Source organism: Papaver somniferum, chromosome 1 (genome assembly GCF_003573695.1).
Source record: "Papaver somniferum cultivar HN1 chromosome 1, ASM357369v1, whole genome shotgun sequence".
Lineage (NCBI taxonomy): Eukaryota > Viridiplantae > Streptophyta > Magnoliopsida > Ranunculales > Papaveraceae > Papaver > Papaver somniferum.
In genome coordinates this window covers 66106331-66131538 of record NC_039358.1, presented here as the reverse complement: position 1 = coordinate 66131538, position 25208 = coordinate 66106331, and the positions used below count along the sequence as shown (strand labels likewise).

The following is a 25208-nucleotide window of genomic DNA, read 5'->3' as shown; positions in this document are numbered from 1 at the left end:
TTGTATTTCATACTACGAAAAAACAAAAATAACTTACTACTGAACTGAATGATGGATTAATTGTGTTTCATACTACAAAAAGACAAAAAAAAATCATTTCAATAAAAACAATAACAACACTCCAACTCCAACATATAAATATATAAACACACCAATTTCATTTTCTAGTATTTAGAGATCTAAAAATGAACGACAAATGAATGTCTGTTTTCAGTTACTTTGCTATGTGCATGCCTAGCTAGTTGCTAGGTGCATGCTCGCGTTGTTAAATATAACTCTTTACATTCTTGCAAAAATATCCTTCACTTTATCTAGAGTGAAAGAGGGCTACATCTAGCCAGAGGAGAATGTACGTAAGAGATTGTAAACGGAAATCCCCTTTACAATCAATTTTTCACACCAAGAAGGTAAGCATCCCCGTGTACTTTGATATTAATAACCAATGTTTTTCTTGTGTGGCCGGGCTCGATTGACCACGACCACCGATACAACAATATCACAGATTTCTGTCGCCACCGTGTCCCTGTGTTTTCATCTGAAAAACGCTAGAGACATTCTTTGTTTTTCTTCTTCTGATATCGACTCAAGGATTTTTCTCCTCAAATGGAACCAGTACAAGAGAGACAAACTGGCTAGATATATTTCTTCAGTCTTCCACCACATGACATAGTTAACCATATACATAGTTGTCTTTTTCTCTCTTTTTTACAGCATAGTAATTCAGAAGGAAGAGAAGAGCCTTCCATAATCACCAATCCTAATAGATAGATATATATATAGCATCAAAATATAACATCTCATGCAACCCACTCAAAATCATGACAACTGATCATTTCTCAAATATGCAAAAACCCATATTATCACCAAGCGAAACTGATGAAGTACTACTTAAAAACCCGTTCTTCAACATACTGTGATTCATCACTTCCTCCTTTCCAGTACCACTTTGCATTAATAGCAAGCTCATCATATTATCTGAATTACTATTATTAGAAACATGATATTGTTGTTGTTGTTGATGGTCCACGATAAAGTTCGAAAGCCCTTCAACATTATGATCAAATCCATCTCCTTGACTCATCAACTGAGATGCTACAAACTTATCAAGGGCTCTCCAGTCACTACTCGTAACATTCTGCTCCATGTCCATCATATTATTACTACTACCATTATATCCTAATCTTGCAACCTGTTCCATGTTCATCATATCAGTATTGTTAAACCCTAATATGGCAGAAACCTGTTGTTGGTGTTGCTGCTGCTGCTGCTGCTGTTGCTGCTCTTGATGATGAAGAGGATTATAATCATCGCTATTCTCCGATACCAGTGACATAAAGTTTGGCCTCTTAAGCAAGGGAAGTGATGGACTTTCTAACTGAGGAAGCTGTACAAAATGATCAGAGTTTAAGAAATTCAAGTTTTCGACTTCAGTTGCAGTTTCTTGCTTACACATGAAATTTTGTTGTCGACGATTTCTTGATATATAATCGACAGAAGGTTCTACTATTGAACTGACTCCACTTGTTTCATCATAAAAGTAATTTGATGACGATGACTCCCATCCTTCACTTGTTTTCATTTGGTTGGTGGTGGTCGTTCGTTTCTTAAATGCCCGGCAAACTACCCATCCTTCTTCCTGTAAAGCATTTCACCAACAAGCGATTAGACGGGTGAAAAGACGATACCTTAATTGGTGAAAAGTTAAATTCAGCATGGAACTAAGCATGTAAAAGGTGATTATTAGTGTTTCTTTTTAATGGACATCTTAATCTGTTTGAGAAAGAGTGGTATGAGTTTGGTTGAGAAAGTGTTAAAAGCAACGAAACAAAAGTTATCTTTTGACAAACTGAAAACAATATATTTAGTGAAGAATTTCTCGGAGCAGAAAGCTAAACTCTGCAAAAACAATAAAAACTTTTATCTAGATTATTAAAAATAATTCACTTTTTTGACTTGCAAATGTTTCATAAAAGTTTAATTCCATTAACATTTTAAGTTTTTTTTTTCTTCTTTCCCTTGAGCCCCATTTTTACTTTATAGAACTCTCAAATACTAGTTGGAGAACTAAAATTCTTTGAAAGGACAGTAACACTTGCATGAGTTGAAATTAAAAATATTGCCTACTATTATTTCTTTGTGCATGGAACTATGATATAATGAGGGATAGAGTTTCTTGCCTGTGGAGGTCCATTCTCATCGGATTCAAGCCGGTACTCGTGCATGATCCAATCAGTTTTTTGTCCATTTGGTGCCCTTCCCTTGTAGAAAACAAGAGTCTTTCTCATACCTATGAGCCTCATTTTTTCATACACTGCCTTGTCGCGTCCGGTTGCTTTCCAGAATCCAGCCATAGTTGCCCTATTTGTTCTTGTTCCAGTTGGATACTTCTTATCTTTGTGGCTAAAAAAGTACCACTCACTCTGCTCCTCATACCCAATTCTACATCGATCTGCAATCAACACATACATACAAGATGAGAAAACAGTGATTTAGCCCCACTTGACAACTACCAAATACTTAAAGTTATTTTTACTTGAGTCAAGTTACATTCTTATATGTGCTCATCATATATATAGGTACAAACCGCAAGGAATCCCTTCCAGAGCACAAGGATTTGTCGCTAAACTAGCCTGGTACATACAGCTGTAGTGGCTGCAGGTCCGGAAAGCCAGAAACTATATCGGAAAGGTGTTCTTTGAATAATCTTTAACCATGTGATGACTAATTAGGCTTTGTTTTCCCCTATGTTACCTAAGAGTTGACTACAAAGTTCTATATATTGAGTTGGCTAGTTTGGCCAAACCTCATTAAACTAGATCATTTCTATTGCTAGCAAGAGACAAGAGTCACCTCCAAATAAATTAGTTAATGAGAAACCATTAAGAGAACATAAATAAAAATAACATTAGTGATCTAACATACCTATAAGATCCCATGGTTCAATTCTGTATAGATCGATATCTCTAATAACATCAAGATCTATCTTCTGGCAAGCAATTTTCTTCTTCAGATAATATCCAACTAGCTCTTCATCGGTTGGATGGAACCTAAAACCCGGCGGGACACAGGATTCCATCGTCTCCATATATAATCACAGCCAGCAAGCAACGCCAAGCACCACTAACTGCATTAAATTCACCACCAAAACTTATTAGCATTTACTCTTATCATCATCTTTAAATCATAACAAAGACAACAAAGATAGAAGATAACCTAAACCCAGAAGAAAAGGCAAAATGGAGAAGAAATGTAGAAAAATAAAACCCTACAAACTAATCAGACGAGGACATGTGTTCATGAAAGATAATCATCAAGATCATTTAGCGTGAAGGCCGACAAATACCAAACCTCCGTTTCTCTAAAAAAGATATAAGCGCGTGTTATAAACAAAAACGCTGTTTTGTCGCTTACAATGATTTCTGTTGTGGTAATTCCATGAAGAGAAAAAAGAGAAGAATCTGAGAAAAAACATTATCAGCTAGGTTTATGATAAAATCCAAACAGAGGCCATATAATTCCCGGTTGGACAAATAGCTAGCTATGGTTTCAACTTCATGCTCTAAAAACTCTCTCTGTGGGCACTTTTTTTAGGTTTGCAAGGTGTGAAGAAGAAAGAGACAAGTTGTGGGTTAGTGTTAATGATGTTGTCTAGTAGTAGTGATGGGTGAAGTTAATGGTGGAAATCATTCAACAACACAAGTAAACTTACTAATACCTGCATCATAATAGAAATATATAAAATGGTCAAATTCACACTCAGTACTATTACTGTGTTATATATAAAAATATAATCTATATGATTCCCCACAAAAAACAAACATGAAAAGGGAAAAAAGAGAAGAAGATAGAAAAGAGTTCGCGTTAAAATTTCAAATTCTTTAAACCCACAATCAGCTAAAAAAATATTCGTCGCCGTCTCTTTGTAAAGTGAGTTGAACCCACAAGCCGAACGGTTCATCAATTTATCTTTAAATTAAGAGGAAAATAATTTTCAAAAATGATTGCACTTAACAGACTCAAAATGAATGAACTTACCCCGATTCTAAGATGTAATTCATTATCTACTAATATAATTTCATGTTCCAATAAGAGAAAAAAAACAACTAATGGGTAACGTTACTTGTATGATCAAAATATATGTAATCAGATTGGACTAAAAGAATTGAATTTGAATTTATGGGATGAAACATGCACTATGTCTATATGATGATATGTATAAAAAAAAGGAAATAGAAAAGAAGAGTGCAAATTTAAGAACCCTTTTTGATGAAACTTTTGCATTATGCAGATAAGATTGACTTTGTTAACTTACCGAGTAGGAATATTCAAGAAGTTGTGTTTAAAAATGATGCAAGAAATTATAACCCTAGCTTTAATCAAGCTCCTTTTGAGACATTTTGAAAGATTTAAAGATCATAGACCAGATAAAGGGAGTAACAGTGTGACATCAGCAAAAATTTATATCAGCACGCCTAGCTATATGTCTGTGCATAAGAAAGAAAGAACGACATAAACAGGGACCATTTTCATTGGATCAGCTAGACCTGCTGCGATTAATGCAAAAGAGAATGAAGGCCACTTTGAGCTTAAAAGAGGAACGAAGTCTGAGTCGTCTGACTTTATTGTCTGCTTGTCTATGAAAGTTGAGTGCAAAAAGTCTGACTAACTTCTTATCAGCAATGACTCCTTTTAAGTTCTTGGTTGGATGGACTACTGCTAGTTTTTGGCATCTAGCAGACATTGTAAGGACCCCGTACTCAATAAATGAATCAGGACCGTTTGATTCATTAATCATTCTTCCTGGAAGTTGGAGTTTTACTCTCGACATTTACGCTGAAATTATTTAACAACTAAATCTTAACTGAAAACTCAACGGTCTATCTTATGTCTGCTTCTTTATTTCAGCTGATGAAGTAGCTTGGAGAAGCCCTAATATTGCAAGACTGAGGTGATCAAATATATATGTACTGTACAACATTTTCATAGGGTTTGTGAGCAGTTCAAACATATATAAGGACTCGTTTAACTTGAAGACCTTAGAATTATTGAGCGATCTAGACCTAGACATAATTTACATAATTGCAGACTATACTAGTATATGCAAATGCATGGATTTGAGTAGATTGTTCCTTTTAGATGTGAACCTGAGCACAAACACGATCATGCATCACAACTATTGCGATATAACAAAACCATGCACCCTACCAAATTAATGGAGTGATCCTAAGTGAGAAAAAACAAATGAAGCATGAAAGGAGAACCAGCTAGAAGATCAATAAAATATCCCGATCCGCTCTTATTTCTTTGGACGCATGGCTAATCAACAAACAAAAAAGTGCACGTAAAAATTTAAATATATCAGCTAAATTCTACCGACGGATCAATCATATATGAATATATAAGTCATCTACAACATAAAAACTAATTAATCTGTTAGGATCCATACATAGATTACAAACCTTAATTACCTTTTAGATGGGGTGTATCTAAAAAGAGATCAGTTCGTTGTAAAACTAAGATGTGGGTTATCTAGAGCTAGTAGTGATGCGCAGCTTGATTGGTTCGTTACAAATGCAGCTTAATTAGATGTAGAAGAAGACAATGGAATGTTGCAAAGAAGAAGAGGGAGAGGTAGAGAATTAAAATTCCGTTAGGGATAGAGAAGAGGGTGTGTATAAATAAAACACAAAAAGAGGTGCTGGTAGAGAAGAGAAAGAGAGAGACAGAGAGAAAGAGAAGGAGGACCGCTTGAGTGCGCGTGGTTTGATGGTATGAACATCACTCTTCTTCTCTATACCTTTCCCCGTTTTCAGTGGATGACGCCATCCTTTTCATTCCCACCCCCCACACCACATTTCTCACCCCCCCTCTCTCTCTCTATCTACCCTAACTTTTTCTTTTTCCTTTTACAAAATTGAAATTGCCCACCCTTATAATTTTGATTCATAAGTCACTGAAATTGGCTATTTGCTACCTGACATTACAATTCTCCTACACGGCTTTTGACACTAGATATCTTTGGTAGGGGACGTTGGGCCAAGCATAATATGCACATAACTGTAGAAATTTCTTACGAGCTATATACACTACTTTATCTATAATGGATCGAGCTAATTGGGATTTATCTTTCTACTTAAAATTGTGTTGTTTTTGTCATATTACATGTCAGCGGAAATGGGTATATAGTTAAGACTCGAACGAAAGGGATCAACATGCATGAACAACGGCCAAATTTTATTTTTTCTGATTTTATTATAAGCGAATATGAGAATTGGAGTACTTAAACCGACCGACTGCCAACCCAAGAAAATGCGCAGTTAAGTACAGAGAAACATCTTAATTTACGACAAAGATTCTCAGATATCCACGATCCACCAATCAGACATGCATAAATAATGGTCATCATGGCCAACACCGGCCAACTGATAAAACCTTAGCTCAAGCTGATCACATAGGTATGTTGAAATTGTTTTTGTAATGTACCCGTCCATATCCTGAACATAATTAATAAGACTTTTAGAACAAGCCATGATTAGTTAATTGCTAGCTATAACTTATGCTATATTTGTACGTCGCAATCAACAGATGAGGAATTTGTAACCTCCACCACTTACCTGGTGAACGAGGCATCATACAACTCGAGCAATCAGAATGCCCTGATTTAAAGGAAATCAGCTACAGAACCACTTGACCACTTCTACTGTTTAAGTATGATTACAATCTATTCTGAGTTTCAGCAACAACATATACTATCTGGTGAGCTAGCAAGTATTTTCAAAGACTTAATGAGATTATTCCGTGAATTTATTTGCACTCATATAGTTAAATATAAAAAATTAGCTGTGAATATTGTAATTCCACAGGCCATAAGCATTCCGAATGTTGCACTGAGTCTTCGAGGTCAAGGAAATTCAGTGAAACTTTACAAAAGAACTGAGCTCCAACGATGGGCTCTATGATCAACAGCTGAAAATGTTCTGGACCCTGTCTAAGTTTACTTATGGATCCCGTCATCACGAGACCGTAACTTTTTTCTGACTAGAACTAGTTACCTAATGCTCACGGTGGCATGAAGTTCTGAGGCCGGAAAATACACATAAAACCATTTCTTCATACGGGCAATGATACCTTAGTTTTAGTAATTGTCATATTGCCAAGTGACCAAATCATCAAATATTTGTCTGCACAAATCTGAGTCGCCAACTATAAAAACCAACCTAAACTACCAATTACTACATAATGCATGATAATATATACACTAATATATACAGATATGTTGTAAAATCACTTAACTGCTATAATACATTTAAAAAAGTTTCAGTCTCATGCTCACAGGACGGCATAAAGCCACGATTTGCACCAAGGGTAATAGTCATGCATCATATCCTCCCAATATTAGGTTCTCCCGATCGGTTTTGAGTTGAATGGCACGTAATTTATATAGAGCAACAAGAATGAGTTAACTTTGAACTAAATCCAATATATGATCCGCACCAGACAACTAGAATTCGTCTCTCTCTGAAAAAAAAAAGCACCTTATTGTCGAACAATATTTGTTTTGCTTTTTTGATGAATACAGAGAAATACCCCACTCGGCCACCCCTACTCCCAGTCTCTCACAGAATACCTCACTAAAATCAAGGGGGAGATGATAACTTGAAAGCGCCACGCTGGCACGACAATCTCTGAACCATTTCCAGGTATTGCCGCCAGCCTGACCAGCCATTCACGTTTACATGTTTGGTTCCCGCGATTCCTGTTCAGCTTTACACTGTTTCACTTTGCCTTATAAAATCACCAAAATCTCCCCTACTTTTATTTCAAATGACGAATTTAGGACCATAGCTGATAATGATGTGGGGCTGACAAGGGCATTTCAGACCGTATTCCACGGTCCAAAAGTTTGGTTTTCGACAAGTATACTGGTGAAGGAACTGTATAAAAGGAAGAAAACGTACGTTATCGGAGAAGATCTAGAAGGATAATAGACGAATATACGGGGGGATGGCACGTGGTAGTCATTGGTAGGTGGAGATATGAATATATTATTTACTACTTTACGTATAAGATAAACAAAGGCAGTATGATTGTCATGATAATTAGAGCTGGTAAACGGGCGGGTCGGAGCTGGCTTGTGACCAACCCGCGGATTACGGGTTAAAACAAGCCTAAACTTGCGGGTTGATATTCTTCACGGGTTGTCATTTTTTCAATTCGTGCCCGTAATGGGTAAAACCTGCGGGCTCACAAGTTAGTCCGTAAAATTAATATTAAAAATTAAAACTTAATTATAAGTATTAATTTATGACATAATTTCCAAATTAATCAAAGAGACTTGAGCCCAAAATCAGTTACATCCATCTGATTAAGCTATTTGTGCAATTAACGAATTCAAGATCAGGAAAACAACCCATAGTTTATCATACAAATCGCAACAACTTGCTCAACACAGAACATCAAGGTTAGTAAAGATTATATGAAAAGGATGAAGTACTTTAAATTCCATTAGATATTATATCGTCAGAAACAACATATGGATCAAAATTCATACGAATCTCATTTAATGATTTCAAAAATCTTCATTGTCTTCTTTACCAAAAACCCATCCGCTGCTTTAATTTCTTCTTCTGAGAGACGATGTTGCCCCATCAATCAAAAATCAAAAAGTAATAGATTCAAGAATTGAACTGGAAAAGTAGCATAAAATCTACTAGATAAAACAACCACAGTTGAACAACATGGAATCAAAGAAAAGATTCATAATGATTCTTATAATAAAACCCTAACTCTAAATTCATCCTGAGTTTACAATAATTATCTTCTTTTTTTCTGTAAACCAATCTTCAAATAAGAATAATTATTTTCTTCTTCATCTCACGATCTTAAAACCCATCTTGAATTTGATAATCAATCCTCAACTCACAAAACTCTAATTTATCTTCTCTAAATTACTTCGCCCTTTTGAGTCGGAATCAATTTCTCGACTCAACAACACTACCAACAACCATACTTCGATCTATATTTCCTCAATTTCATACTCAATCTTAACCACAGAGAAAACCCTAACTTTTTTCCTTTTCAATTCACAGCTTCGTCATCATTTTCTTTTTATTTAATTAACTTCGGTAACACCATTATTAACACCAACATAACCTTTCCCCTCAACTCTCGGTCTCAATCTCTCACTATCATCTCTAATTCTCCACCAGCCGAAGAACACAGAAGAAGAGAACGAGCAGAAGAAGAAAAGAGAATGATGTTTTAGGTTTAGCTTTTCCTTTTTATACCTTAAACGTAAGGATATGATTAACCCTAGATAATCTGACGGTAAGGATTAAATATAACTTATTAATTAAGCACTGTGGACGGGTTTACGGGTTGTACCCACGGATTTACGGTCCGGGACGGGTTAGCCCGTTTTCCTATAAGCCGACATTTCTCCAACCCTAACCCGGCTTGTTTAGACACCAGCCGAACCGGGTGCGAATTTTTTACGGGCCGGACCGGGCAAACCCACGGGTTTTGACTTGTTTGCCAGCTCTAATGATAATACTAGAATAGAATGACAACAAACCGGAACCGAAACCAACCCGTCAGATATAGTCTAGTTGAGATTCACAATTGTGTGAACTAGGATAGTTCGAGTTCGAGTCTTCGCTCTTGTGCCTTGTGTGGGTGTGGTTAAGGCTGTACATGATGCGATTTGGTCCGGTGATAGACCATAATTACGAAAAGAGGCATACTTGTCACATTACGTTGGACACTTCTACCTCTATGATGCGCGCGCGTGTTGCAGAAATTCCCAGCATCAGGCTACTGAAAATGATCGGTATCTAATATCTAGTACGATGAATGTTCGCGTGTTAACTTGTGATAAGAGTTCGCAAAGATAGTACGAGTCGCCGTCGAAGTCGAGGTCGAGCCACGCCGATGAGTGAGACTGTCGTCTACATGGCATTCCAAGTAGGATAATGGTATGGTCGGCTGTGACCTCCAATCATGTGGAGGACCACATCATTGTACTCATGAGCCTCACAAAAACAGGTCCCATATAAAACGCGTCACTAAGTTGTCGTAGGGGCGGTGAATCAAATGTCGATTTTTATATATTATTATTATCAGTTAATCTCTCACACTAGTCTCTGTCTTTCTCTAGTTCTACAATCTACACTTCTTCTGCTTATACATCAAAAAGAAAAAATAGTGAAAGAAATGAACTTAGCGTAACCAGGAAAAGGAAAATCCTTTGAGGGGTCCAATAGAAATCTAACTATAACCATTCTGAAAATTGACCCTTCTCCTAACTCTCGATCTTTTTGTATTGAAATGAATTCTATTAACAATATATATATCTCCACACTGTATTCATACTGCTACTAATACTATTACTTAGTAGAGAAATAATTAATCTTTTGTTTGTTAGGGATTTTTAAAAAGTTAATGGTTTTGATGATCATAGGGTTGGTGAAGATAAAACACACACCATAAGTATAAGATGATTGATGATCGTTAATGGGGGTATACGTTTAATATCTTTAACTTCACTCTACCCTTAAAACTAAAGATTAGCTAATGCAACATATGCAATTTATGAAATAGAAGCTTCTGTTGTTATAGTCTCTTAGTCACAGAGACAATAACTATAATTACACCCCCTGGCAATAATTCTCTTTTTTTTTAGGGTTTATACAAGCTAACTGAGCTGTGACGAAAATATTGAAGATAGCATGTGGTAGATTACTAGAAACACAAGTGATTATTTAGGGGATATAAAGTTCATTTTGGGAAATGATATTAGTGTCTATATTTGGATGGTGTGTAAACAAAAAGCAAAGAGAAAAGGGCCGGGGATTGCAAATCACATTCTATGAAATTAATTAATGATACTATTGTGCATGAGTCATGACCATACATACACCCCATTGCATAATGTAGATTTGTTGGATTGGAATTAAATCTTTCTACTGATGAAGTTTTTTCATATCTTTCTATGAGACAATGATTGTACATCATCATATTGATCAATTTGAGACACAGTGACCATTCGATAGCTAATTGATCGAATTCGTCAACTTATTCAAAAACAACCCTACCAGCTAATTCATTATCTATCTAGCTACCTGTACAACAGTAGACCCCTTTCTCTCATTCCTCTTAAACGCAGGCAGGCACAAGCTAGTCCCGTGTGTGTGAACTGTGAAAATGGTACCAAAGGTTCGGGTTCAGACATGATTCACATAAATATATTGTGTAAGAGAGAATCTAGTTAGTGATACATATGAATATGATCATCTTTGAGAAGAGTATAATAGGTTGAACTTAAAAAGCGAAAGGTGTGTAGAAAGAGAGAGAGAGACAGAGATGATTTTGATTGATGATATTTGATCATCAACTTCAACTAGAACACCATCTTTCTCTCTCTCTTTAGGTATGAAAAAAATGCATGCTAATGGGAGTAATAAGATGGATTTTCATTGAAAAAGAACTACTACTGGACATAAAGAGAGAATATTATGTATGAGTACACTAGTATTAATTATGGTTATATGGGCACATGAGGGAGAAAGAAAGAGGCCCTAATTGCCACATGTATGATGGCAGTTGGATGGGTTGGCAGGAGGGGATCCGACCCGAATGTCCCCATTGGTTCATCAATTGAGAGCTTTTCTTATTCATAGGTTTCAGTGGAGGGTCCATGTCACTCACATATATATAGATGATGATTGTGATGATGATAGGGTTTGAAAATGACAAAGCTATCTAGCTAGCTCCCCATGTGTGTTGCTTAATTTGGTTGATCAAGCTATGCTGACACACATGTTTTCATTCCTTCCTCATCAATCGTACACCAATTCTGTAAAAACCCCTTGGGGGTGTTATGATTTTAACGGAGGAAAAAGTTTGTCTCACTTATCACTTTTTCTCTAAAAAAAAAAGAAGAAAAAAGAAGGAAAGAAAAAAAAGGAAAAAAAAGATATATCATTATATGTATATGCATGGATCACACTACCATTAAATGACAGAACAACACGCATTCTAACATCGCAAGGAAGAATACAGAAAAAGAAAGAACATGCATCTGACCAAAAAATTTAAGACCACATAAAACGCAAGTCTCGTATAAATTAGGGTAGTGTTTTGTTTTAAAATAATGAGCTTTCTAGAAGCATACCAACTTAAAGCTGCTTATTGAGAACTGAGTATTGTATCAAAACTAAAAATAATATTAGCATCGATTTGTATTGTATCAAAATTCAGCAAAGACAAAATTAGGGTTATATCTCATTACAAGGCTGTAATGAGAAATATGCAAGTTCTTACTTCTCACTACAAACACTTGCATAATACCGCTGATCCTATAAGAGATGATAATGTTCTTCAATGTATCCCTCAGACTATTATAACTGAAGATAATAATGGTTTAATGAGGAAACCTGATGCTACCGAAATATTCAAGGCTCTAAATAATATGAAGCCATGGAAAGCATTAGGACCATTGAGAGGTTTAAGAGATGTATCTACTTAGATTGAATACGTATAAAATCTGTGTAAATCCAATTATAAAGATAAACAATAAAATGCGGAAAAGTAAAAACCCACGATACCAGAAATTTTGCTAACGAGGAAACCGCAATAACAAAAAAAATCCCGGGACCTCGTCCACATTGAACACCACACTGTATTAAGCCGTTACAGATACTAGCCTACTATCAAACTTCAGACTGGAATGTAGTTGAGTCCGAATCCGCCCTCCAAGAGATTCAGTTATAGTCGTGCTCCCTACATCTCTTGAACTACGCACTTGATTCCCTTAGCTGACGTCCTTTACAACCTAAGAGTTGCTTCAGCCAAAGTGAAGATTTATGATATTAATCTTCTGCTAACATATAAGCCTATTTGATTTCCGTTTAGATCAAAGATCAAGGTTTAGAAATCTGTTTGCAATAGAAAAATCTAGCAAACCTCACAAATCCGGAACTTACGACTCCCGAAGAGCAGCCTAGATTCTTAGCCACCTCTCAAGAATAATCTTCGAAAGATCAACAAAGATCAGTCTTTAGATATCTATCTTGAGGAATCACAAAGTATGAGACAAAGAGAACTATACAATTACTATCTATCTTACCTGAAAGAGATTACGAGAACCTCGAAAACAGAAAAGTAAGATCAGGATTCAGGAACTATCAAGGTAAAGATATTCAGACTTGGCTTATTGAATCCCCAAAGCGAAGTCGTTTAGTAGTAGACCTAATAATGTTTCACTGAGGAAACTAGTTCAATATAGGAAAACTCTAGAATCAACTAGGACACAAAGTGTAAGGGATTGATTTTCCCAGTTGATAAAAATGCTTTATTTATAGTTTTCAAAGAATAGGGTTAGCTTAGTATTCTAGATAAGATAACTTGAGAATCAAGCAAACACTTTAGGTCTTCAAAATAAAATAGAAGACTATACACATAGGTTCTGTTACGGTACTGTTTATAATGACTGTTTGGTTTGGCAAGTTAGCCAAAGAACTGAAAGCTATTTGATGTTCATTTAAACACCTAAGAAATTAATCATGATACAAACACATAAGTGTTTAAGTAATCAATGAAGTCTTAGAAGTGTTTAGGAGAGTTCTAGCAATGCTACACATTAAAATAATAAGTCTTTAAGCATCTGCTAAACATTGTCGGGAAAGTAGGTACAACGGTTTGCCAACCGTAGGGCTTGTTCACGAGTCAGGGTGCTACGGTTCGTGAACCGAGTTCGCCCACCCTACTAGATTACATAACTCAGTTGACCATGGTTCTTGAACCGGGTTCGCCAACTGCTAGCCTATTTATCCAACTTGTAAAATTCAATACACCATGGTTCGCTAACCGGGTTCGTGAACTGTTACCAACTGAACTTGCGGTTTGCGAACTGGTTCGCCAACCTACCCTAAGTAGAAATTCCAGTATGTTCATATTTCTCTCTTATGATGTTTGAAACATTTCCAAGTGATATAATCATTTGCATCGGCAATTTTCAATTGATCCACAAATTAATTCATTGAACTAATATTGTTAAGGATCTCGGAACATCTAATTGCTAAATCATATTTCAAGATTTTTCACAAGACAAGGTTGACCAGAAACATCTTCTTTGTAATTCTACTATAAGTCATACAACATAGTCTCAATAGATAAAATGATGGTATATTGAGTAAAATAGAATGGTCCAGTCTTCACATACCTGATATAGAATTTCTCCAAATATCTTCGTCGATCTTCAGTCTTCAAGGGTGATCTCTGATACTCAAATACAATTCTAACTTATCCGAAACGTGACTTAGTAGACTATAAATCAAGATATAGTTTTGATCACCTAGTATTGACAACAAGCTTGAGATAGTAAAACTTGTGGGTTCAACCGAACAATGCTCTAACATTATCAAAGACAACTAAGATAATGGTCATAAGACTGAAAAATGAATTTTCGCTATCAATTTTTAAAATCATGCCAAGACCAAGAGTAGTGTTCATCAAGTATTCATGAATAAAATACCTTTTTTAGAATCAAGCTCATTGGAAACTTGTTTAACAAGGTCAATTTCCATGAAAAAGTTGTCAACTTTATCATGTAATTTCTGACTATCATCCAGAACTTTACTGGTTTTGGTAAGAGACCCGTCTTCCTTTTGTTCATAGATTTTTACTTCATTGAAATTTTTTTTTATTTGTTTTTCTATCTGAAAAACTCGGAAATATTTCTATTTATTGTAACATAAGGTTCTTATGTAATCTTGAGATTCAGTCGACAATCATCAAACGTCCAAATTTCCTTGGAACATAAAGATTCAATAATTTGTTTATATGTTTCCTCCATTACACACAGATTGATACCGTCAAAACTTGGTGGTACATTAACTGAATTCATTATCTTAATAGGATGGATCACACCAAATACAAATTGTTAAATCTTATTGTGTATGCTTGCTCTCGTACCAATTGAAATGACGAGGGCATCGAGTACACCACTATCTTTTCTATATCAACCTATACATAGATACCTTGAACAATCGTACAGAAACAATAACTTCCAAACAATTATATCAACAAGGCGTAACTTGGTATATAGTTAAAGTTTGAGACCGAACTAACTATAGGATCGTACCAAGTGGATAAAGTACGAGCGTATTTATTTTATTTTAGCTGTAACAATAACTATAATGCAGAAAGAAATTAAATCACACAGATAGTTTGTTCAATATTTGCACAAGTCTTATGTCTATCAAGATAACATACTCCTTTTTGTATGTATTGATCAATACCAAAATCAAGTTGTTGGTGCAGTACTTCCTTTGAATATTGAAGACTTGAAGATTTTTCTTTTATGGATTTTTTTTAATCTTTGTGTTACTTATTGCACACTTAATTCTCACTATACATGCAATAGTCAAATCCCCAAACAAACTTGAGTAGCTTCAGAATAGAAGGACTGAAGAATAAACAAGTTTGATCTATCAAAGATAAATATACCGTTAGTTCTTAATCAAATCAATTAATCGAGAAATTAAAATAGTAATAAGATTTAGTTTCTCACGAGGGTACTACCAAAAGCTTCTTGATCCCAAAGGAGACTTTAAATGAAGGAAACACAATATGGTTCACCTAATTACATTACTCTTGGATTATTTTCACATAATCACTTAAGTTGTGTGTCGAGGGATGATTTTGTAAGAATACAATCTCCGTTATAACCAACACTTGTTTGGAATAAAAGGTGTTAGAGCACTGCTCGGTCGAACTCGCAAGTTTTTCTATCTCAATCTTGTCGTTAATGTTAGATGCACAAAACTATATATTGATTTCTAGTCTACTAAAATCAAGTCCCGGACTAGGATTAGAGTATGATAGTTGAGTATCAGATAAACCTCGAAAATTAAAGACTGAAGATCAAACGAAGACATCTGGAGAACTTCTTCAACAAGAGGTATGTGAAGACTGAACCATCCTATTTACTCACAATATTCAGTATTCTATCTTATGAATATATGTCGTATAATTTTAGTAGATTCAATATTACAAAGAAGAAATTTTGAGTCAAGCCTGTGTTGATAAATCTCTCGAAATTTGATTCAAGCAATGGATGGTCTAGATCCTTAACAATCTTGGTTAAGAACAATTTATTAGTCATGAACTATTTTTGTTTCAAGTTGATGATTTATAAATTTCCCAAGCATCGATTGAGAATTTTTCGAATTGTTTAAAGAGAGTTTTCAGTTCTTACTGAAATTCTGGACACGGGGTAGGTACGCATACCATAGTATTCCGAGTTCCAGAATGGGATAGGCATGCATACCCAGTACTTGTTCCTTGATTTCGTGAATGAGATGGAGATATGCATGACAAGTACGCGTATACCCCTGGGATTCGAGTTCGTGAATGTATAAGGGTACACATACCCGATATGCGTATCACAACAACCTGAGTTCACAGATTGTTCAATAGGTATACGTACCCCTACACATACCTACCTAGTATCGAACTAAGCAGATGCTCATTAATTGTTTTCACAAATACGTTTGGAATCGCTACAACTCTCATAAACACTTCTAAGACAACTTTGTTCACTAAATGACACTATGTTTGTGAATCATGGTTTAAGTCTTGAGTGTTAATGAACACAAATTATGTTTGAAAGTTCAATAGACATATTTGCTAATATGAACTATCGTTGTACACAATTCCAATACCCTGGATCATAGTGTACATTATTCTGTGTAATTTTAAAGCGAACTTCTCACATGCTTACATAAATTTCTAATAAGAATTTTGTTAGAGCACTGCTCGGTCGAACTCGCAAGCGTTTCTATCTCAAGCTTGTTTGTCAATATTAGTGATCAAACTATAAGTCTTGATTTCTAGTCTACTTATAGTGAAGTCTCAGACTAGGATAGATTGTGTAGTTGAGCATTAGACTTCACGACGTTCATCAATTGAAGACGAAAAAATACTAAGGAGACCTTGTGGAAGTTCATCAACAAAAGGTATGTGGAGACTAAAACTCATCTATCACTTAGAAAGTCTATTTATACTCTATCTCCTATATTGAGACAAAAGTCGTATTACTATATAGTTATCGATTATATACATTTGGGATTTCGAGCTGAGATTAACTCGCTTACATATTTCTCGAAATATGTGTTGGTAAGCTTTCGCTTCAACCAAGTTCATCTTATATTCTTGACGAAAGTCAAAAGACGATCATGTGAAAATCGGCGAGTAACATCTTACATGGTTTGTCTGATACAATCATTTGGTGTAGACAAGAAATGTTTCGTTATGATTATTTCAATAACTTGAAAATTGCTTTGATGCTAATAGTGTGTGAAAGCGACTGTTGTCATCCTCTAAGAAAGTTTCAATGATTGAAATAGAGTTTAGAACTATTGGATTATGAACATAGTATGCATTCTTGCATGTATGTGATCCATGACCGGAACTAGAGTATGCATACCCGTATACGTACTTGTAGTTGTGAAATTTAGTGTACCACGCACACATACCGGTACGCATACTTGCGTAAGGTATAGGTCCGGGAATTTCTGCTGGGTTTTGGAAGTGTACTAAGGTATGCGTACCCGTTCACATACTGGCGAACCCAAACTCAGACCGGCTACTTAAGTATGCGTACCCGTTTGCATACTTGAGTGGTTAAAGTTCTAAAATCGGTTTGTTCATGAACTAATGCATTTATATATTAAGGAATGCATTATTTGCAAACCGTGGCTATAATGTTCATGAATTGATTCGAGTGAATCAAACCGGTTTTGCTTCAATTGTGTTCTTGTATACTTCTATGAGAATATAGCAATTGAACAACTCTTTAACTAGTTTCATTTGAGTCATTTGAACTAGTTATGGGTAAGATGAATAAGGTTGATTTGAGAGTGTTCATATAACTAACCTCGGTTAACTACTGTTGAGCCAACATGGTGTACATTTTTAGGTACAATTACATAAATCTAAATGAGGGTACACATCATTGGTGTATAACAAGCTAAGTTCGATCTAACGGTTGAAAGATATTAGCTTAAATCTAATCAGGTTTTCATCTAACGATGAATATTGAATGCTTTGTTACCAAGGTAACTTAGATTGCAAACCCTGATTTGGAAACTATATAAAGGAGAACTCTAACAATTGGGAAACCTAATCCCCACACCTCTTGTGTGATACTAGTTTTATAAGATAGAGTCGATTCTCCTTTAACCTTAGGTTTTTCACAAAACCCTGTAGGTTAACGACTTGAAGACTTCATTGGGATTGTGAAGCCAGACTCAACTATTTTCTCTGTAGTTGCGTATTCTGATCTTGTCGTTTCTATCGTATTGAGTACTATCTTCTCTAAGATTTGATCGAGATTTAATCTCTGATAGGCATGCAAGATAAAAAGTAGTCACAAACATCTTCGTCTCATCGTTTGTGATTCCACAATATCTTGTTTCGCTACCATATGATTAAGATTATTGTGAGGTGATTGATAATATTAGGCTATTCTTCGGGAATATAAGTCTGGTTTATCAATTGGTTCCTGTGCAACTTGATTTATCAAAAGACAAAACAAAACTCGTAGGTATTTATGTGGGAGACAGATTTATCTATTCCAATAGACTTTTCTGTGTGAGACATATTTATTTATCAAGTCTTCGACTTTGGGTCGTAGAAACTCTTGGTTGTGGGTGAGATCAGCTAAGGGAATCAAGTACATAGTATCCTGCTGGGATCAGAGACGTAAGGAGCACAACTGTACCTTGAATCAGTGTGAGATTGATTAGGGTTTAACTACATTCCAGTCTGAAGTTCATTGGTAGTAGGCTAGTGTCTGTAGCGGCTTAATACAGTGTGATGTTCAAAGCTAGACTAGGTCCCATGGTTTTTCTGCATTTGCGGTTTTCCTCGTTAACAAAATTACGGTGTCTGTGTTATTTTTTTTACGTATTATATTTTGGCATATAATTGAAATATCACAGGTTGTGCGTTGAATCAATCAATTGGTAAATTCAACCTTTGGTTGTTGATTTAAATTGATCCTTGAACATTGGTCTTTGGTACCGTTCAAGTTGTTTCTCTTATATTGAATCGGGCTCACAAATTCCTATTTGCTGATTGTAGATTGAATTGAGAGATAGAGATGTAAAACTCTTTGATATACTTTTCTCTAGATTGAGTCTGACTGTCTAGTTGATTATCTTGAAAGTATATTGGAGTTTGTCTATTCAGATTGTTAAACGAAATATTGGGTGTGGTTCTTGTGCCCCCGCTTTTTCAATTGGTATCAGAGCAGGAAAGCACATTAAAGACCTCATAAGTCTGTGTTTGTAGCAATCTGAATATGGGCAGAAGTGCTTTCTCTGATAAACGCATCACCAGAAATAAAAGATCGATTTCTATAAAATCTATTAAAGAGAAAGATTTGTCAATTTCAAATATAGATGAACCATGTGTTCCAATGAAACATACTTGCATTGACAAGTGTTACCCTGAATACCTTACCGACGAGTCTGACACTGAAGTCGAAAGGAATGCAACCAAAGAAAGTGAAGTGATTCTAAAACTTGTTAGAATCCAGGCTGATGATGTCAATTGGTTGAAACACAAAGTCAATGTCCTTGTTGGTATGGTAAATGAGCGTGACTCTCTTCTAAAAGCCATTCGAGAGAAAAACGCCTCAGTCTGTTCTTCACAAAATCATCTTGAGGGAAATCTCAAAGAGGATGCTTTGGAAACTGAAATTCTTTTGAGTAAACTGTCTATTCAAGAATGTTCCAAAGAGTCCACTATACCAACTGCTTCTGATTTAACTAGAAAAATTTCTGTTACAGAAGAAAAATCGAAATCCTTTCCTATTGGAAAAGATGTGCCTATGTATTCCTCTAATCACGGAATATCCACATCACATGGAAGGAAGATATATATTACAATGATGGTACTAAGACTGTTCTGTCTAATCACTCAAGTGATCAGAAAGTGCGTCTATTTTGTGATTCATAAGGACATGGTGAACAAAAGAGAAAATCTAGGTTGAATGACAATTCTATTGATCGTCTTCAACACACCTTAGATTTAATTCTCAAAGGTGTAACTGACATTCGTATGTCTAAACCAATTGATTTTAGTACTCACCTTGTGTACCCCACCAGGAAAGTCAGTTCGATATGTTCTTCAAATGCTCAAATGTGAAACAGTCTTCCTAAATCATTAGATCGAACTTAGCTTGTTATACACCAATGAAGTGTACCCTCATTTAGATTTATGTAACCGTACCTAAACATGTACACCATGTTGGCTCAACAATAGTTAACCGAGGTCAGCTATATGAACACTCTCAAATCAACCTTATTCATCTTAACCAGAACTAGTTCAAATGACTCAAATGAAACTAGTTAAAGAGTTTTTCAATTGCTATATTCTCATAGAAGTATACAAGAACACAATTGAAGCAAAATCGGTTTGATTCACTCAAATCAATTCATGAACAGGTTTTGGTATTTAAATTGTCCCCGGGTAGATAAGCATCTAATCGGTTGATATCCCGCATCTAAAGCCTTTATACACGGCAGGTAGGGAGTCCTTTCTTTTCCCGGATCTTACCAATTTGGCGGAATATAAAAGGGAGCACTTGAGTCTTTCCTTTCATACCAATCATCACAGAGTTGCGCTCATCTTCTTTCCAGGTGTTGCTTCATATTCTCTTGTAGTTTTTTGTTTTACTACGTCGATTGTTGATATAACCACAATGCTTTTCTGCAGTATTTGATGGGAACTCCTGGTGATGACTATTCTTCTGATTCTCCGGAAAAGAGTTTTGAAGTCGACAAACCCAGGGTTACCGCATTCGAGGAGGTATTAGCTAAAATAGATCCTCCGTTTCGTGAAGCTGGTCGTGTTATACAGGGTATGCCTCTCGCATATTTGCGTATCATACAAGAGCGTGTTCAAGCTTTCCTGGATTCGGTTAGCATGGAAGAAAAGTGGAGGCGAGATGAAGCGTCCCAACCAACGAGTGCTAGCGTTGAAAGATTTGCGGCTCCGCTAAAGCGACGAAGGATTGAGCATAAGAAGCCTCCAGGTGGGGATAAGCATGATTACCCTATCCATAATGGCGTCATAATTCTCGATTCTGACGTGGACGAACCAGAACTTCTTCAAAATCTTCAGAAGACTGTTGGGGAAGTTTCTAAAAAGGATGTCGGGTCAGAAGAGCGTATAGTACCGGCCTCTGGAGGAGATGTTAAAGTGGCTTCCGAAGTGGATGTTGGTAGAGCTTCCAAGGGAGATGTTGAAGCGGCTTCTGGAGAGGATGTTGAGGAGGATTCTGGAGAGGATGTAGGAGCGGCTTATGAAGGAGATGTCAAAGCAGCTTCCAAAGAGAACTCCCGTGAAGGCGCCGTTGGTCCCTGTGTTGATGTTGATAATTGGATTTCCCACTTTGTTATTTTCTTTTATAGATGAATATATTTTTTGTAGCTTGCGGATGCTCCTTTGTCATTTAGTAGTTTTCTAGTTTCACGCGGCTGGAGCCAGGGATTCATCAAATATAATCTTTCTTCGGTGTTGGTTTGATAGTTTTATGTTTCCAGTTGAATGAATGAATGAAACCTCCCAACTAAGAAATCCAAATCCTTAAAAAAATTTGCAATATCTTGTAGCGTTCTTCGGTAGGGTTACGGTAGAGCTACGCTTAGTACCTTGATCGCAAAATATAGGTCCTTCCCATTCTTCTGTTTGATAATCCCCGGTCCAGACTACATACTTCTTGAATATTTGTGGCGTGCCGGCTAGGTATGTAGAAGCATGGGCGCGTTGCAACAAACTAGGAAATCCAAAAACCAGGTATGTAGAAGCATGGACGCCTTGCTTGTCAAGTGAGGAGGCTTAATCTCCAATAATAGCGCGTGTAATTTGATTCGACGCGCCATTTCTAAAGAAGTAGTTGCAACCCAGGAATGGCACGTGCGCTAACTTCAAATTCGCTGCTTCTTGGTTCCGTGAAGGGGATTCCCAAAATCCGGAAAACTACAGACAACAAAACTTCTTCCAGGGATCTCGTTAGGCGAAGGTTGAAGCCGGTTGCTCTGCGAAAGATGCTTTCTACAGAAAGAATGTGCCGCTGCTTGATGATCTTGTGCTTTCTTTTCCTTTACATATTCCCCTATTCGTTGTTTTTTTTTGAAAGATATGAGATATCTCTTACATGGTTTGATTTTTTCTGGTTTCAAATCAATGGGTAATGATTTTGTGAGGGTTTGGGTTTACTCGTGACTTTTCCTTGAGATGATTCAGCTCAGCAAAAAAATTTATTTTAAAGGAAATGATGCTATGATTAACTGATAAATTGAAACCCTAATTATGAATGCAAGCAGTGCAATAATTTTGGAGGAATTACAAATATTGCATGAAAAAGAGAAATTGTTGAAGGAAATACTAAAAGGAATTTTGGATAAAAGTGCGGCACGACATCTTAGGTATTGAAGGGTTTGAGCCACCAGGCGTGTATTACTAGCTTGTCAGCATTGATGAGCTTGTAGTAACCTCCCAAAATAACTTTTGCCACTAGGTATGGCTCGTCTTTCCCTTCTGCGGAGTCGGACGGAGCAGGCTGAGCAGCAACTATCACTACCATATCTCCAACTTGAAACAGGTTTGGGAGTTGCACAACTACTTGATTCTTAGGTTCGTTATATGAGACAACTTCTAAACTTTTGATAAATATTTGAAAGGCACAGCATCCTATTTACACCTCCTAGTGACAGCCGGGTTGATGATCGGATCGAGTCCCCACGCCTTTGATGAAAGGAGGAGTGACTGGTTGCAGAAAGGGTTGTTCGATAAGACTTACTTGTGTTCGGAATCTGCGGACGAACGTCTCCGGGCTCTCTCCAGGTAGTTGCGTCACATTGGCGAGTTGTTGATACAACAACATATAATCTTCAGGGTTGGATGGCTTGTTGGAAATCCTTTCAGGTATAGACATTGGCAAGGGACATACTCCTAGATTTTCTTTGTTTTTATGCACCCACGAGCGCCCCAGAACCATATCATAATTTGGGCATTCTTTAACAATATGAAAATTTCTGTGTGTTAGAGCATCTCCTACCTTGATTTCGAGATTAATGTAACCGTAAGCATTTTTCTATTCTCCTTCTGGGTTTTTGATTGTAGTTGATCAGTGAATAACTTCCTGATTTAAAATTCATGCGGCTCTCAGATTCTTGACGGTAACAATGTTGAAGTCACAGGCCGCGTCAATCAGCGTGCTGTCGAACTCGACACCCTTTAGGTGGGAAGTGGTCAGCAGTCCCCAGTCACATTTACCAGTAGTGTCTTCTAAGAGAGGTTGGGATTTGGTAGTGGCTTCTTGATGAGTGCCTAATATTGTATATATTTATCCCTTTTTGTTGGCATTTTAACTCATCTTTTGTGCATTAATTCTACATTTTATCCCATATTCTGTATTTTCATTGTTTTCAAGAATAAATATTTTTCTTACTTAATTTTGCATTTTTAGGTAATAAATAAAGATTGGATGAGTTGCGGAGCAAAAAGAGCAGAAAAGTGGTGAAAAGCCGGGAGAAATTACGCAAGGAAGCCGCAAAGAATGGAGCGCACGTCCAAAAAGCTGGAAATGGGCTCAAGAAGAAGAAAGTTGTTCTTAAAGAAGAAGTGGGCTCAAGGTTTTCCAAGCCCAAACTCATTTCCCAAACCCATATTCTATACCCAAAAGCCTAAAACCCAAATCCATACCCGCTTGCGTCTTCAGCCGTCAGATCAGTTCTCAGAAGCATCCGACGGTCGCTCCCTTGCTGTGCATAGAAGTTTGATATCTCCGCCTTACACTACAGTACCTAACTCCATCAAGTACCGTTCATTTCGTTGTATCTCTTCATCCGACGGTCGCTCATCGCCTGCCTCCGCATCGCCGTCAGATCCACCTACCATCTTCCCATCCATCGGTCCAGCTTCGCGAAACATCAAAATCCTCTACACTTGCTCAACACCCTAGTACCTAATACCTATACCCATTGCCAAACACACCCTTCCTCAAACCCCATCGACACCATCTTTCCCCCCCCTCTCTGCAACAGTACCACCATGTCCGTCTCCATCACCACCATCTTCTCCCCAAATCACTCCACCATCTACGCCACCAAATCACTCTACTCTACCTATAACCAAAAACCCATCATCACTATCACGTTTTACCTCTTTTTCATCAACTAATCTCCTCAATTTCTCATCTCTCATCACTGAAACCCTAGGTGAGAAATTGAAGATATAAGTTGATGTTAGAGCAGCAATTGGAGCAGGAGATGAACGAGAAGAAGTAATTGGAGAGTGGGTCGACGAGATGGAGTGAGTATCTCATCAAAATTAGGTAAACCAAATTTACCTAATTTTCTGTTTTTGGGCAAAAGGGGCTGTGAAACCTAAACTGATAATTGGGGGGTATAAATTGGTATAATGTGGTGTGTGTAAAGGACACTGTGTATCTCTCTGGACTAGCCAGTAGAGAATTTGCCACAAAATTTTATGCAATTCCAATTTCAGTCTTCTTATGCAATTAACAGTTGATTGTTATGTTATGTTTGAATTATTTCTGTATGATGAATGCTTGTGTTTGTAACATGTTGAGCATGAGCTAAGTAGCACTAAGCTAAGGCTCAGTTGAAGCCTTGTGTACTGTCAATTGACAGGTTGCTAGGATAGTTTTTCTGTGCCCTGTTTTGCTTGAGTAAATGGGAGATACCAATGCTCATAGTGCCTGTGATTGGCTGTGCTGTCAAAAGACAGCCAATGCTAGGGTCAAACTATTGAGCAATTTAGTATTCTTCTATTTCTAGATGTATGCATAGGATCAAACTCAACCTAGAAACATGTCATTTGATTAGGACACAAGGTGGATCCTAAGCCTTGGCTTAACCACCAATCCCTTTGCAGTCACCTCTATTCAGTTCTATTTTGCTTCCTGATCAGTTATTCTCCTTGCCTGTTTTTCTTGTTTAAATTCCTGCAATTTGTAGCTGTTGTGCACTGAAATCAGTGCACAATCCTCACCTTGCCCTTGGCTTCCAAGCCTTGGTTCTTTGCTGCTTTACCTTGCTGTTTTCTTAGCTGTTTCCTTTGCTTTACCTTGCATCCTTGGTTCATGCCATCTGCCTTCTTTGTTTCACTGC

At 36.7% G+C, this 25208-nt stretch overlaps 1 protein-coding gene across 5 annotated transcripts; it reads right to left on the bottom strand.

Moving 5' to 3' along the window:
- Window positions 1-777: 777 nt before the first annotated feature.
- Window positions 778-5667, bottom strand: LOC113289704 (NAC domain-containing protein 37-like). 5 transcript variants are annotated; one of them, XM_026539052.1, is made up of 4 exons: window positions 5460-5667; window positions 2923-3124; window positions 2178-2449; window positions 778-1636 (listed from the first exon to the last, which is right to left on the bottom strand). In XM_026539052.1, the coding sequence occupies exons 2-4, from the start codon at window positions 3083-3085 to the stop codon at window positions 830-832; spliced, it is 1242 nt and encodes a 413-aa protein (XP_026394837.1). In that variant the 5' UTR covers window positions 3086-3124; window positions 5460-5667; the 3' UTR covers window positions 778-829. The 5 variants fall into 5 exon arrangements, with proteins under 5 accessions (XP_026394837.1, XP_026394830.1, XP_026394863.1 ...); XM_026539045.1 differs by having other exon boundaries at window positions 5469-5667; XM_026539078.1 differs by lacking the exon at window positions 5460-5667 and adding an exon at window positions 4313-4335.
- Window positions 5668-25208: the final 19541 nt, after the last annotated feature.